General features: G+C 43.0%; 1 protein-coding gene across 1 annotated transcript in view; it reads left to right on the forward strand.

Moving 5' to 3' along the window:
• Positions 1 to 16,329, forward strand: part of LOC142182996 (uncharacterized) — an 83,822-nt gene that overhangs the window by 28,101 nt on the left and 39,392 nt on the right. The window contains exons 9-13 of the mRNA XM_075257845.1: positions 1,501 to 1,545; positions 6,105 to 6,131; positions 8,463 to 8,549; positions 15,121 to 15,174; positions 15,384 to 15,428. Coding sequence (XP_075113946.1) covers positions 1,501 to 1,545; positions 6,105 to 6,131; positions 8,463 to 8,549; positions 15,121 to 15,174; positions 15,384 to 15,428 — 258 coding nt within the window. The remainder of the gene's footprint in view (positions 1 to 1,500; positions 1,546 to 6,104; positions 6,132 to 8,462; positions 8,550 to 15,120; positions 15,175 to 15,383; positions 15,429 to 16,329) is intronic.

Consider the following 16,329-nt stretch of genomic DNA (forward strand, 5'->3'; position numbering starts at 1 on the left):
ACGTTCAGAATAAGCTAGCGTTTACTCAGTGTGAATGCACCCTTACATGTTAAACAATGACGTAAGATCTGGTAATATTTTAGAATTTAGTCACTGACTGGGGGCCACAATGTCCCAAGAACTTGGCTCTTGGCTCCGTATCATATAGTAGATAAAGTATTCTGGAAACCTGGATATATTGAATGTGATTGTTGAGCAAAGTGCTGTAGATCGGAGTCCTCTGTTTCGAAGTATTGAAAATCTGTTCCGCTCCTTTAGATTATTTTTCATTAGCAAAGACCACAATTACGGCTACTTTTACATTTTTGCAACAATTTATTCAGTTCTGACTTTTATTTTTTATGCTCTTGATACTATTGACCTCACAAATGAGAGTAAAAAATAAAATCAGGCACCGTTAAATCGAAAACACACCTGACATTGCCTACGGGGGGTCACATGAGGGGTTCCTACAATCTGGTAATATTACCGACTAATGCTGGACGTCTGATCAATGTATGATTAGAGGCAGGGGTCGTATTTCAGAAAGCAAAACACAAATGATGTACAGGAATGTCTGAGGCCAATACGGATGGATCCTTGTGTCGTAGCACCCCCTAATGGAAGCTGGGGGTAGTGTGCTGCAGCAGATTGATCAGTAACTATAGTATTAATCATCACGTACATACAGGAATTTAATATTATATAAGACTAAGAATAATATCCAATATCTAGAAAATCTTGTATTCTGGGTTTAATGGTCACAAGAATTCTCATCAACCTGGTAAAATAAAATTATTGTGAAATCTGGTGCAAATATTTTTAATGTAAGATGAAGATGCAGATCTAGGGGACGCTCAATAGATCTGGCAGGGCCATTGATGTGAGGTTTACCAATAGTTATTCTGGATTTAGATGTCCAATTCTCTATTTTTGTCTCGTCTAAGCTATTCTTTCTATCCCAGACACTTAGTAACATTACTAGGGTTGAGCGATCGGGATCGGAAAAGATTGGATTCCGATCGGCGATCGAGTAAATTACACCATCGCGATCGTAATTCCGATCCTGATCTTTTCCGGCGGGATTGAAGTCAGAGGTTATCTCAAGATCGGCTCAATCCTATTCTATATATCATTAATAGGGTTGAGGGATCGGGATAGGGAAAGATCAGATCCCGATTGCCAATTGAGCAAATTTCATGATCAGGATCGGCTGGAAAATGATCAGAAATCGGATTTTAAAACTTATCCTGAAATCTCAAGATTGGCTCAACCCTAAACTTAAACCAAGAATACGCAGAGATTTACATAAGTTAAGTACAAGTTATATTGATTTCTTTCCTGATCCCGATCGGCGATTGAGCAAATTTCATGATCGCGATCGGCTGGAAAATGATCGGAAATCGGATTTTAAAATCGATCCTGAAATCTCAAGATCGGCTCAACCCTAAACATTACACTAACTTCGCCTGCCTGTACTTACTCTATCCCCTTCTCTCTCTTCTCGCCTTTCACCCTCAGGGAGAAAGAGGCATGCCGGGGATGCCAGGGAAACATGGAGCCAAGGTATCTTTCTAGAAGGCATGGTTGTAGTTTAACCCTCGATTCCCAGTGTACCTCTCAGCTGACTGTGCTGTCTCCGTGCATCCTCCAGTCCTCTCCATAACTCGCATCCCCCTCCTCACACATCCCCTATAGTCTTACTGTTCATCCCACTTTCCACTCCCTATGTGGTTTGGCAACCCTAATTTTCATCTTGTGTCCTCTTTTTCTTTAGCTTCCCCCCTGATTTCTGTTTCTGAAAGTTGAGAGGTATGACCCATCCCTTCCTTTAACTTTACCTTCCTTCATCTTCTCTTCCATCATCATCTTCCTACCACTTTACTATGTCTGCCATTATTACTACCCCTCCCACCTAATCATTTCCATTAATTGCCCCCAAACCTGTAACTTGTTCAGTATCTCCCTATATGTTGCATTAACATGACAATTGTAATACTACATGTTTGGTTAGATTGTTTAAATCCAGGAGATATTCACTTTTGGGTTGGAAACACACAAATGTATTCATTTCTATTTTGTGTAGCATTGGGCTAAGATTAGGATTAGATTATACATATATGTATATCATCGCTTGGTTTCCATTGATTTTAAAGGGGCTGTCTAGGGTATGAAGATTTTTTGGTCCTGATAACATATCCACTAATGCTGGTCAAAGTCTGACACCTGAACCAATTTGCTAATGCGGCCTCCAGAAGTCATATACCAAGTACATGGCCAGAAGCAGCCCTGCTAATATTCAAGTGAATCGGGGCAGGACCAGAAAATCCACTGTATGGACCAGAAAATCCATACAATTTAGAGAGCTCCATACACCATAGCGATGGCACCTCAAACTGCAGCCCCACTCCCATTCACTTGAGTAAGCGCAGAGCTGCTTCCATTCCTATAAGGTTTCCGGTGACCGCATCAGCTGATTGATTCAGGGTTTGGGTGTAGGGCATCTGTTGGTTTCATCTGATCCTATGGATAGGTCATCAGTATCAAACATCTTCAACTCCTTTAAGTTCTAGGTCCTTCAGTGATCTAACATTTGTCATCTACCCAGTAGAAACCTACTTAAAGGAGTTCAGTATTGAGAAACAAATGTTGTATAAGTTGTAACATTTTTCCATTATACTTTCTGTATCAATTCCTCATGGTTTTCTAGATCTCTGATTATTGTAATTCATTCTGCTTACTTCTAGTGGATAAAAATCAGTCCATGGTCATGTGATATACAGTCTATGGTCATGTGATATACAGTCCATGGTCATGTGATATACAGTCTATGGTCATGTGATAAACAGTCTATGGCTATGTGATATACAGTCTATGGTCATGTGATATACAGTCTATGGCCATGTGATATACAGTCTATGGTCATGTGATAAACAGTCTATGGCCATGTGATATACAGTCTATGGTCATGTGATATACAGTCTATGGTCATGTGATAAACAGTCTATAGTCATGTGATATACAGTCTATGGTCATGTGATATACAGACTATGGTCATGTGATAAACAGTCTATGGCCATGTGATATACAGTCTATGGTCATGTGATAAACAGTCTATGGTCATGTGATAAACAGTCTATGGCCATGTGATATACAGTCTATGGTCATGTGATATACAGTCCATGGCCATGTGATATATAGTCTATGGTCATGTGATATACAATCTATGGTCATGTGATATACAGTCTATGGTCATGTGATATACAGTCTATGGTCATGTGATAAGTACACAGGTGCACAGCTTGTTATAGTCACAGCACAGTAATCAGACATCTGCCTGGTAATGAGTTGTGCACCTGTGTACTCATCACATGACCATGAACTGTCCATCACATGACCATGGACTCATATTATCTCTTGATAGTGTGTGTATGATTGAGTCCTCTCTTTCCAGCCACTGCTGATGAAATACAAAGCACAATTCAGCCATAGATAAAGTTGGACTGAGGTTCCTTGGACCCACCAAATAAAATTATTCTGGGGGCCCACTCTCCAACAACCCCTGTGAAATTGCCCATAGTACCCTTCAAATTTGGGTGCCTTCTGCTCGATCACTATTGTGTGAAAAGAGCCTGGGCCTACAGATTCATCTAGTACTCTGGTGAGCCAGTCCAACGCTGGCCCTAGATACCAAATTTCGACAATAATACAGCAGTGGAGATTTTCAGTTACACAAGAGTGCAAAGGGGTCCATAGGCACGAAACTGGCTGTCGTGGTGTAACTACCAAAGACTCACGCGGAGAGCTGAAGGTGGTCTCTCACAAACTAGTAACCTCAACTACAGCTAGCTACATAGGAATTGCTGGTTAACTCCTTCTTGGATGGTGAGAACATGTGCAGGGAAACCTTCTTTTCAGCCATTTGGTAACTATTTGGTTTGATGAGGCTTGTGAAAAGGAAAGCATCAAAGCCTCCTATGTAAAGAGGTTAGCGGAGTGGTAGCGTTAACCTTTGCACGAAAACCTATTTACAGTTGGCAATACAGAGTCTATCTTATATGAACATCTGTGTACAATTGAGGCTAGTTGTGGGTCTTATATTCTAGGTCCCTTTTTTATATATATATTTCAATTGAATATTGGGGAGGAAATATTCTGTAAATTCTGCAAATTGCTGTACTTGTCTAGTAGGTTGTTTGTACTAGTTACTCCCTAGTACTGTTAGTGTAATGTGAAGCAATGATTGTCTTCTCTGTAAATGTTTCCCTTACATAAAGGTTAATAATTTGTGACATATTATATGACCGCCCATGGTAATATTTTACACTAGTGACAATTTGTTGCCTGACCAAGAGCAGGTGTATGTACAAGTATTAAGTCAATTATTTTCTGTAAAATCTTATCCTAAGGAGATTATATAGTTAAATTACTTGGTGCCTTCCTTTATAGACCTTCCACTGTGGACTCCCCTATTGTTAGATTGCTCTGAGTTAATCTATAATGACAACCAGACTGCCCCATACACACTATTTGATGGTCTGAGACACTCCCGTACCTGTCTGCTTTGGCACAGTATGCACATGTTGCTCTGAAAATGTGCTGGCCAAATGAATTGAGAGGGAATCGGTGGATCCATAGAAGGCCTTAAAAATAGGGTTCCAGGGAACTTAAGACTGGGTTCACACATGTGTTTGTATATGAGCGGGCCCAAAACATACGACTAATAACATAAACTTGCAGCCTCTCAGATCCTTGCCATGCTGATACAATCGTATCAGAACATGTACAGGTGCATTATAAACCGTGTGAATCCATACTAAATATACATTCCCCTTATTATGTTTTTGGAGAAGCAGAATGTCTCTATTTTGGGGGGTTATATTTAGACACAGAACATGTAATGACCTTAAAGGGAACCTAAAAAGTTGATTTGAAATGTTAAACCACCCACAGGACCCTATGGACTGCTAGTTTATTGTCCCACTTTTATGCTAGAGATGAGTCCAATAATTCTCAGAACTAGTTGCTCATCTTCCCTTTGTGCACCCTGTACAGTTGATGAACCCTGTACAATTGATCCACCCTGTATAGTTGATGCACCCCTGTACAATTGATCCACCCTGTACAGTTAATGTACCCCTGTACAGTTGATCCACCCTGTACAGTTGATGCACCCCTGTACAGTTGATCCACCCTGTACAGATGATGCACCCCTGTACAGTTGATGTACCCTGTACAGTTGATCCACCCTGTACAGTTGATATTCCCCTGTACAGTTGATGAACCCTATACAATTGCTCCATCCCTGTACAGTTGATCCACCCTGTACAGTTGATCTACCCTGTGCAGTTGATCCACCTTGTACAGCTGATCCACCCTGTACAGTTGATCTACCCTGTGCAGTTGATCCACCTTGTACAGTTGATCCACCCTGTACAGTTGATGCACCCGTCTTTGACTCATTAGGCGGAAAACTAAATAGAACTGAATGGAGATGAGCATGAATAGCAGACAAAGTCCATAGAGTGGCGCCACTTTACAAACTCAGACAACCCTTTTAAACACGTATCCATAGCATACATACAGCAATGTGAACCATGGCACTCATTTTATTCACATATTATCAGAACCAATGCCTGCACTTCCATCATGTTTTAGGATTTATCTCAAACCCCACTTTGTTCCATTTATTGTGATACAGAGGTCTTAATGGTTCTCCTGGTTCCTTTGCTCATGATCACGTCACACACAGTGCTTACACTTGCACTATACATAATAGGCTGTGTTGAGACTGATGATATGCAGATGTTCAGACTTATGTAATATAAGGGAAGCATACAAGGTGATACCCAAGATTTTAGGAGATAACAAAATTTTACTGCAGTCTCCATAGCCCAAAGTTTAAAGGGGTTGTAACCAGGACAAAGTATCATCTATCCACAACATAGATGACACGTTTCTGATCCCAGCAGGACCCCTAGCAGAACCCCTTTAGGTAGTTTTGTGCAGACTCTAGCATTGCATAATACTCTATGATCCATTAATATAAGTAAATGTATTTGATAAATTGTTGCATTATATATCACAATGTCATTCTTCATGCTTGTTTCTATGCATCATTTTAGGGTGAACCCGGATCTTCAGGAATAAAGGTAACTTGAATCTCATTTACATTTTCCTATGAAACTCTTTGCTCTTTTCATGCTTGGATTGAGTCAGAAATATTGTGCTTAGCTGACACTTTGCAGCAGATTATGCCATAAATCACGAAGCGTAACATCTGCTATATATCCCCACTGACTTCCTACGGTGCTTACTGTTTTAGCATTGTGTCCTTGACGGCCTGGGAATATTATCACTTACATTACTAAGTCTATGACATTTTAGAGTGACATCAGTAAATGATAGAGTCCTGTATTCATCATCATCTCGGGGTAACAAAAGTCAAGGCGGTTTAACAAAGTTAAATTGAAGCATCCCTGAAGCTAGAGGGCAAATTTCCCGTGAGTGCGGGGCCAACATGGATGTCCGCTAAGATATTTTTAGCACTGACTTATGTCATTTTCTCTGTGTGATAAACTACTTTGTTCTTGGATTTCAAGGAAGGTGCTTGATGAATAAAGTGAATTTCGGCTTTTCTTCCTTGTGTCAAGATCAGTGGATTAGGGGTTTATAAAATGATAGGTTCAATAAGAAATATTAGATCTGCAAAACACAAGATTTATATCTCAGCCAAGCAACGTATGCAAAGCTGTTATAAAACATTAGGCCAAGGGCAAAGATTTCATGTGTGATATTGCAGCCATCAGTAGATAGAAAGTAACAATCCATACCAGAGGACATGTTGCAATTTCCAAAATAACAACGGATTTGGAGTTTGCAGTGTTTTCACTGTGCATATTTTTCTGCAATGTGATGATGGGATTCGATAGAACACTTTGCAGCGACTGTAAAACGACGCAGTTTTTGCTGCAGTGTTTACACCATATGGGGCCTAGCCTAAGAGACAAAAAAGTTACAAATTGTGCCAAAACCTTGACTCAAACTAACAGGATGTAAAAATGTGACTGATGAGATGTGATATCTACATAACAGGAAGTATTAGCAGAGTATTATTGCAGAGCTCAGTGACCAGTGTGAAAATGGCAAGATTTCTGGATTTATTTTGATTTTTTTTAATAATGATAGTTATATGTAAAACTTAAAAAACTAAAATAATGTTTTATTGCAAACTTGATTTAAAGAATAACTTAACTAATTTTATTATGATCCATTCCCTTTAATCTGCGCCTGCACCACTACCCTACCCACTACTCTGTGGTGAATCTCTCAGGTAGATGCTTGTAGCAGTGCAGGAAACAGGGACACAGACACTGTATTGCACACAGGTTCAGGCTTTATTCACATGTAACGCATACACTGCTTTTGCAAAGCCACAGGATAAACAAAAACAAAACCCTTCTCGGCTGAGAAACTAACTTAAACATAAGGAACCTTTTCCCTGACTATACAGGAGACTGGCTACCAGTCTCCCACCTTGGCAACAACCACGGGTGGCACAGTACCTGCTTTGGAGGTCCGGTCTGGACAGTTCAACTCTGTCAGTGTGGTGCCACCCTGCTACTCTTCACACACAGACTGTTATTAGGGCCTGATTAGTCAGCTGACCTCCCTGGTGTGAGTCTTTACCAAACACCCTTTAGCTGCCTGGTTGGAACATACCTGTCTTCCCAGACCACACCTTCACTCTCTCACAATACATACAGTTGTCCCACAGTGTGCAAGGAATATGTGAAACATAAGATATCTAGAGACAGATTTTTAGCATTTTAAAAATATTCATCCATCATTTGCAACTGAGCATAAACCAGGAATAATAATATAATAATGAATTATAAAAGTCCTCGTTGTATATTTTGCTGCAGCTCAATTTATATAGTTTAGCATTGTATATTGACAGATGTAGATTTGCTGCCCGATGACCCCGTGTAGAAACTTCTGGTTATTAGGCAGCGTTTCCAGCAGTCTCCCATGATTCAGCTGTTGGATTGGCCTTGTGCTGACAGCGAGAACTGGAAACGCGTCTTGGCAGAGGTCACACCATGTCAGTCCTCACCTCGGGCTGCAACCTTAATCTGATTTTAGTCAAATAAATGAAGGCATGCAAAAAATGAAGAATAGCAGAACTTCTTATTACCTTTATTTTTTACTGTGTTGGAGTTCCTCTAAATTTACAAGTCAGTTTTACATTCCTTTTTTTTTCTTGTCATACAATACTCTTGACAATCTGACAACTGTCAGATTCTGTTAATGTCGGAGCTGCACTGTCTTATGTCTCTTGCAGGAAAATGGTTTCTGATCTTTAGGCAGTGTACTAAATATTAATATATTCCACAGGTTGCTGTATGATCAGTTAGAGTACAACGTGTTTGCAAGTTTGATGGGATGCAGAATACTTTTTTTTCTGTTTTATATGTATATAGGGAGAAAAAGGAGAAACTGGCAATGCACTCAGTGGAATTAAAGGAGAACCTGGTAACCCAGGCCTGCCAGGACCTCCAGGACCAAAGGTGTGTATGCGCAATAACAGAGTGAATACAATTATTATTGAGTTTAATGTTGTGCCTATTTTGGTATTGTATACTATGCCAGAAAATAATAAAGAAAATAAATCCTCGCCTGACGCTTCCCAGATCTAGAGATGAGCGAGTAGTATTTGATCAAATACCTCACCGCCATAAGTAAGCATGTAAGCGGCCGAACACCAACGGGTTAAGTGCATTGAATATTCGACGCGTTTAACCCCTTGCCACTTACACGCATACCTATGGCAGTGAGGTATTTGATCGAATACTACTCATCTGTACCCAAATCTCCACTAGTCTCTGTAGGGCAGTGGATCTTTTTTTTTTATTATTATTATTATTTATTTTTATTTTTTTTTTTCTCATTCTGAACCTTTCTTTGAATTATCAGTTATCTAGGAAACCTTTTCATATATTGCTTACCTCTGCAGCTGCTGCTTGGCATTCAGATTTGAAAAATTTGGAAAATCTTTTCTCCGGGCCCCCTACCCCTTTTGTCCGGGCCCCTATAGCGAATTCTTGATAGTGATGGTTTTGGTTAATAAGGAGTTTAATCAGCCTTAGTGTGGTTTGGGTAATCTGTAGCTTTCCTTGATTTATGGGCCAGAAGGAAGCTGCAATCTCAATACTGATGCCAGTGCTTATGGGCCCCTAGGGCTCCTGGGTACCAGTGCACCTGCATCCTCTGCACCCGCTCAAGTTACGCCCCTGTTTGTTGCCAATATTAGTGCATAGGGAATAAAGTTATGGGTTCTATATAATCAACTGTAAAATGAGACCAAGATCTATGTGAATCCATCCATTCTCTTGCTTTCCACTGGACTGTTTTGTTACAGCAGTATCATGTAATTCTGTTTCTTGCCACTGGATTTCTCTTCTTTTTTATGTACATGCTCATAGGTGTATTCAGTGGGTGGAAGGGGGCGTATAAGCTATCATAGCATAGATCTACTGTACACATGGAGATCTATGATAGACACAGGGAGATACAGACATTGCTCTGTATAGATCACCACTTAGAAGACGACAAAGGACCTTATAGTGACGTCATCACAGGTCCTGTGCCACTAGCAGGGAAGAGACAGTTGGAGGCAGTGAATCGAAAGCAGGAGGAGGGTCTTACATAGAAGAACCAAAGAGGAGGGCGTGAACAGAGTATGATGTGAGGGGTGCACGGGAACGCCCACGGTGCACGGAGGGCTCATTTACATATATGTTTAAAAGGTGATTCATTAAAATGGGGGGTCTTTTAACAAACGATTAGCAGGACTTGAATAGCCTTTTTAAGGGCTATTCAGGCATATGTTTATCTAAAATAGCGGAAATCCAGTGATAGAGCCCCTTTAAACTTTCACAAAAGGATGTTTTTCTATAAAGATCCTCATTCCGTTTCCTCCTCTTGTGTTCTCTATATTACATTGACAGCCATACTATTACTATGGCCTGAGTTCATACACTACATTGTATTACATCTGGATACTATAATGCAGCTAAAATAACATTTGTTAAACTAAACGGTGTATTAGTAACGCTTATTTGCCGATACTTATCTCCACCAGGTATAATTCGGTGTGGCGGAATAGCGCCCCAGCAGAATAGACGGCTCTGACTACGGATTCTTGTCATTTTGTAATTTGTCTGATATGTGATTCACATTTCACTTTAGATCAGACATGAAGGGTTTCCACGAATGTGATTAAAATTTACTCCGTAGAGTTAAACATTGTCTATCTGATAAAAATCCTTTTGATATCAGGTTGAAGGATCTTGTTAAAGTGAACACAAAGCGGCAGAGTATAGCAGGACATTTCTGATAGACAGGTCTGGATTTTTCAGCTTCTTTGAAGGCAGGAATATGACAAAGTGGCTTTTGTAAGACAGGGAGGCCATTCTTTTCTGTTTCATTATTTCTGTTGTGGCACAGAAGGTGCGAGAAGGTCAAAGAACAAAAGCAGCAAAACGTATATTACAGGGTACGGTGCATGTGTAACTGGGTTTTTTTTTTTCAATTCACATTTTCTTCAATGTGAATTGTAGGCTGAATTCAATAAAGGGGAACTGAAGGTAAAGGGGTCATCCGACAGCCAAAAAGAGAAGTGTTCTTTATTAGAGATGAGCGAACACTAAAATGTTCGAGGTTCGAAATTCGATTCGAACAGCCGCTCACTGTTCGAGTGTTCGAATGGGTTTCGAACCCCATTATAGTCTATGGGAAACATAAACTCGTTAAGGGGGAAACCCAAATTCGTGTCTGGAGGGTCACCAAGTCCACTATGACACCCCAGGAAATGATACCAACACCCTGGAATGACACTGGGACAGCAGGGGAAGCATGTCTGGGGGCATAAAAGTCACTTTATTTCATGGAAATCCCTGTCAGTTTGCGATTTTCGCAAGCTAACTTTTCCCCATAGAAATGCATTGGCCAGTGCTGATTGGCCAGAGTACGGAACTCGACCAATCAGCGCTGGCTCTGCTGGAGGAGGCGGAGTCTAAGATAGCTCCACACCAGTCTCCATTCAGGTCCGACCTTAGACTCCGCCTCCTCCGGCAGAGCCAGCGCTGATTGGCCGAAGGCTGGCCAATGCATTCCTATGCGAATGCAGACTTAGCAGTGCTGAGTCAGTTTTGCTCAACTACACATCTGATGCACACTCGGCACTGCTACATCAGATGTAGCAATCTGATGTAGCAGAGCCGAGGGTGCACTAGAACCCCTGTGCAAACTCAGTTCACGCTAATAGAATGCATTGGCCAGCGCTGATTGGCCAATGCATTCTATTAGCCCGATGAAGTAGAGCTGAATGTGTGTGCTAAGCACACACATTCAGCACTGCTTCATCAAGCCAATACAATGCATTAGCCAGTGCTGATTGGCCAGAGTACGGAATTCGGCCAATCAGCGCTGGCTCTGCTGGAGGAGGCGGAGTCTAAGATAGCTCCACACCAGTCTCCATTCAGGTCCGACCTTAGACTCCGCCTCCTCCGGCAGAGCCAGCGCTGATTGGCCGAAGGCTGGCCAATGCATTCCTATGCGAATGCAGACTTAGCAGTGCTGAGTCAGTTTTGCTCAACTACACATCTGATGCACACTCGGCACTGCTACATCAGATGTAGCAATCTGATGTAGCAGAGCCGAGGGTGCACTAGAACCCCTGTGCAAACTCAGTTCACGCTAATAGAATGCATTGGCCAGCGCTGATTGGCCAATGCATTCTATTAGCCCGATGAAGTAGAGCTGAATGTGTGTGCTAAGCACACACATTCAGCACTGCTTCATCAAGCCAATACAATGCATTAGCCAGTGCTGATTGGCCAGAGTACGGAATTCGGCCAATCAGCGCTGGCCAATGCATTCTATTAGCCCGATGAAGTAGAGCTGAATGTGTGTGCTAAGCACACACATTCAGCACTGCTTCATCAAGCCAATACAATGCATTAGCCAGTGCTGATTGGCCAGAGTACGGAATTCGGCCAATCAGCGCTGGCTCTGCTGGAGGAGGCGGAGTCTAAGATAGCTCCACACCAGTCTCCATTCAGGTCCGACCTTAGACTCCGCCTCCTCCGGCAGAGCCAGCGCTGATTGGCCGAAGGCTGGCCAATGCATTCCTATGCGAATGCAGACTTAGCAGTGCTGAGTCAGTTTTGCTCAACTACACATCTGATGCACACTCGGCACTGCTACATCAGATGTAGCAATCTGATGTAGCAGAGCCGAGGGTGCACTAGAACCCCTGTGCAAACTCAGTTCACGCTAATAGAATGCATTGGCCAGCGCTGATTGGCCAATGCATTCTATTAGCCCGATGAAGTAGAGCTGAATGTGTGTGCTAAGCACACACATTCAGCACTGCTTCATCACGCCAATACAATGCATTAGCCAGTGCTGATTGGCCAGAGTACGGAATTCGGCCAATCAGCGCTGGCTCTGCTGGAGGAGGCGGAGTCTAAGATCGCTCCACACCAGTCTCCATTCAGGTCCGACCTTAGACTCCGCCTCCTCCAGCAGAGCCAGCGCTGATTGGCCGAATTCCGTACTCTGGCCAATCAGCACTGGCTAATGCATTGTATTGGCTTGATGAAGCAGTGCTGAATGTGTGTGCTTAGCACACACATTCAGCTCTACTTCATCGGGCTAATAGAATGCATTGGCCAGCGCTGATTGGCCGAATTCCGTACTCTGGCCAATCAGCACTGGCTAATGCATTGTATTGGCTTGATGAAGCAGTGCTGAATGTGTGTGCTTAGCACACACATTCAGCTCTACTTCATCGGGCTAATAGAATGCATTGGCCAATCAGCGCTGGCCAATGCATTCTATTAGCGTGAACTGAGTTTGCACAGGGGTTCTAGTGCACCCTCGGCTCTGCTACATCAGATTGCTACATCTGATGTAGCAGTGCCGAGTGTGCATCAGATGTGTAGTTGAGCAAAACTGACTCAGCACTGCTAAGTCTGCATTCGCATAGGAATGCATTGGCCAGCCTTCGGCCAATCAGCGCTGGCTCTGCCGGAGGAGGCGGAGTCTAAGGTCGGACCTGAATGGAGACTGGTGTGGAGCGATCTTAGACTCCGCCTCCTCCAGCAGAGCCAGCGCTGATTGGTCGAGTTCCGTACTCTGGCCAATCAGCGCTGGCCAATGCATTCTATTAGCCCGATGAAGTAGAGCTGAATGTGTGTGCTTAGCACACACATTCAGCTCTACTTCATCAGGCTAATAGAATACATTGGCCAATCAGCGCTGGCCAATGCATTCTATTAGCTTGATGAAGCAGAGTGTGCACAAGGGTTCAAGCGCACCCTCGGCTCTGATGTAGCAGAGCTGAGGGTGCACAAGGGTTCAAGTGCACCCTCGGCTCTCCTACATCAGAGCCGAGGGTGCGCTTGAACCCTTGTGCACACTCTGCTTCATCAAGCTAATAGAATGCATTGGCCAGCACTGATTGGCCAGAGTACAGAATTCGGCCAATCAGCGCTGGCCAATGCATCCCTATGGGAAAAAGTTTATCTCACAAAAATCACAATTACACACCCGATAGAGCCCCAAAAAGTTATTTTTAATAACATTCCCCCCTAAATAAAGGTTATCCCTAGCTATCCCTGCCTGTACAGCTATCCCTGTCTCATAGTCACAAAGTTCACATTCTCATATGACCCGGATTTGAAATCCACTATTCGTCTAAAATGGAGGTCACCTGATTTCGGCAGCCAATGACTTTTTCCAATTTTTTTCAATGCCCCCAGTGTCGTAGTTCCTGTCCCACCTCCCCTGCGCTGTTATTGGTGCAAAAAAGGCGCCAGGGAAGGTGGGAGGGGAATCGAATTTTGGCGCACTTTACCACGTGGTGTTCGATTCGATTCGAACATGGCGAACACCCTGATATCCGATCGAACATGTGTTCGATAGAACACTGTTCGCTCATCTCTATTCTTTATCCAATCTAAAATAATTGAACTTATTAATATACTTTATTGTTCAACCTCGCTTGCCTTGTCTCAGACCCCCTGAACCTCAACTTCCACATTTGTTCTGGCAGAGTAACTTCTTGTAGCTTTACCTCCATTCTGTGCAAAGGAATTGTAAGGGTTTCTTTTTGTGCCATGTTTCATCTGACCCTGATATATGGCGGTATTACTTCTAGGGAAGATTGCCTCCATAGTAAAGAGACAAAGTGAAAAATGCACATTATGAAGGCGCTATATCCCACCATACAGCCTAAAGCGGCCCACACCTATTAGCTGTGTATCAGCCAAACCAGCGATTTCAGTAAGCCCGGGCAACCATCTAATGTGCATGGAGGCCTCCTGACTCCCTACAGCAAATGTTTCAAAGGAGATGAGTTTCTGCAAGACGAGTCTGGAATTGCTTTCTTTGCTGCTCAGGACGCATGCAAAGAAGTCAGGCCAGAAAAGGGTGCATTCACGCGGAGGAAGTTGGCACTGATTCTGGCACGATAACTCGCGGGAGAATCAGCGCTGATAAAAAAGACTCCCATTGAATTCAATGGGTTCCGTCTTCCACGCGGAACACATTGAAGTTGATGGGAGACTTTTTACCAGCGCTGATTCTCCTGCAAGTTATCGTGCCAGAATCAGTGCCAACTTCCTCCGCGTGAATGCACCCTTTTCTGTACCCTTTCCGTGTGAATGCCCCTTAAGACTGGATCCACACTTGCATTGGAGACTTCACTGCAGAACATCATAGTGCAGTACGTTTTTGTCCAATAAAGGTCATCTATTTTACTCACCTTGTAGACACTCTACTCTGTGGACCAGAGACGTCCATCTCTAGCCATTGGCCTTCTTCCTGCAAGGACATTATAGTCTACGAGGTCAGCAGTTTTTTCACATGTATCCACTTTTTAAGAGGACAGGGTCTCCATCTTTCTGGTCCTGAGCAATGGAAACCCAAAAGCTTATGTGAACCTAGTATAAGCATTCTATCAGTTAACTAAAGTTTATGGCCAGCTTTTGCCCATCAATTGGTCGCGGTCTACATATAAGATCAAGAATATGTTGTAAATGTCTATTCTGTTTTAATTTGCAATTTTTCTAGGGAGAAGCTGGTGCTATTGGCCAACCGGGAATTCCAGGCCAGCAGGGTGAAAAGGTGGGTGATCTAAGGAAGTAAAGGATTAAGTAGCCCTTAGCTCTTCTATAGGAGCCATCAGTTTAGTAACTTATTATAAAACACTTTTACTTTCTAACACCTGAAAAGCGACTAATGACAGTGATACGAGCCACAACACCAAGATCTTCAGTTTGGAGACAAGACAAGTCAACTACAGCTGAATTCTTCAATTTTTCTTCCAATTACAGGGAGCTGCAGGAGTTAAAGGAGAACCAGGCTCTTCTGGATCTCGAGTGAGTAAAACTGTAAAGCAAATTGGAACTGCGTACTGTACTTCATCTCAATGTAAAACTTATTGTAACAACATTGAATATGTGTATATCTATAATACTTAGTCATACTCTATAAAATGGAAGGGGGTTGTAGGTTCTACAAGTTGTAGGATATTGTCAAAGTACCCATCAGTTTCTGAAGTTGTGACCAGTAAGGGTACATTCATAGACATATTTATACGTATATTTCCCTATAGGTATAATGGAAGCACTGTGAGAGCTGTGGTGAAAACCATGATGTGTTGCCGTTGCAGTCTTTTCCGCTGCGCTTTTTTGCTGCAGCCCAATACATGGGGCCTTAAAGGGATCCTATCACGTAGGAATAACCTTAAGAAAGGCTATTCTTCTCCTACCTTTAGATGTCTTCTCCACGCCACTGTTCCGTAGAAATCCCGGTTTTCGATGGTATGCAAATGAGTTCTCTCGCAGCATTGGGGGTGGGCCTCAGTGCTCAAACAACACTGGGCGCATCCCCAATGCTGCGAGAGAACTCTCCAGCGCCGCCTCCATCTTCTTCAGGAACGGGTCTTCTTCGCGTCTTCTTCCGGGGGTTGGCTTCAGACTTGTAGGCCTTGGGCAAAGCCGACTGTGCATGCCCACAGGCCACAAGAAAATGGGCGCTTGCACAGTATTGTAAGCGACCATCTTCTTGTGGCCGGCAGGCATGCGCTGTCAGCTTTGCCCTAGGCCCGAGGACTAGAAGTTTGAAGCCAACCCCCGGAAGCAGACGGGAAGAAGACCCGTTCCTGAAGAAGATGGAGGCGTCGCTGGAGAGTTCTCTCGCAGCATTGGGTACGCCCCCAGTGCTGTTTGAGCACTGGGGACCGCCCCCAGTTCTGCGAGAGAACTCATTTGCATACCG

This window comes from Leptodactylus fuscus, chromosome 10 (assembly GCF_031893055.1).
Source record: "Leptodactylus fuscus isolate aLepFus1 chromosome 10, aLepFus1.hap2, whole genome shotgun sequence".
NCBI lineage: Eukaryota > Metazoa > Chordata > Amphibia > Anura > Leptodactylidae > Leptodactylus > Leptodactylus fuscus.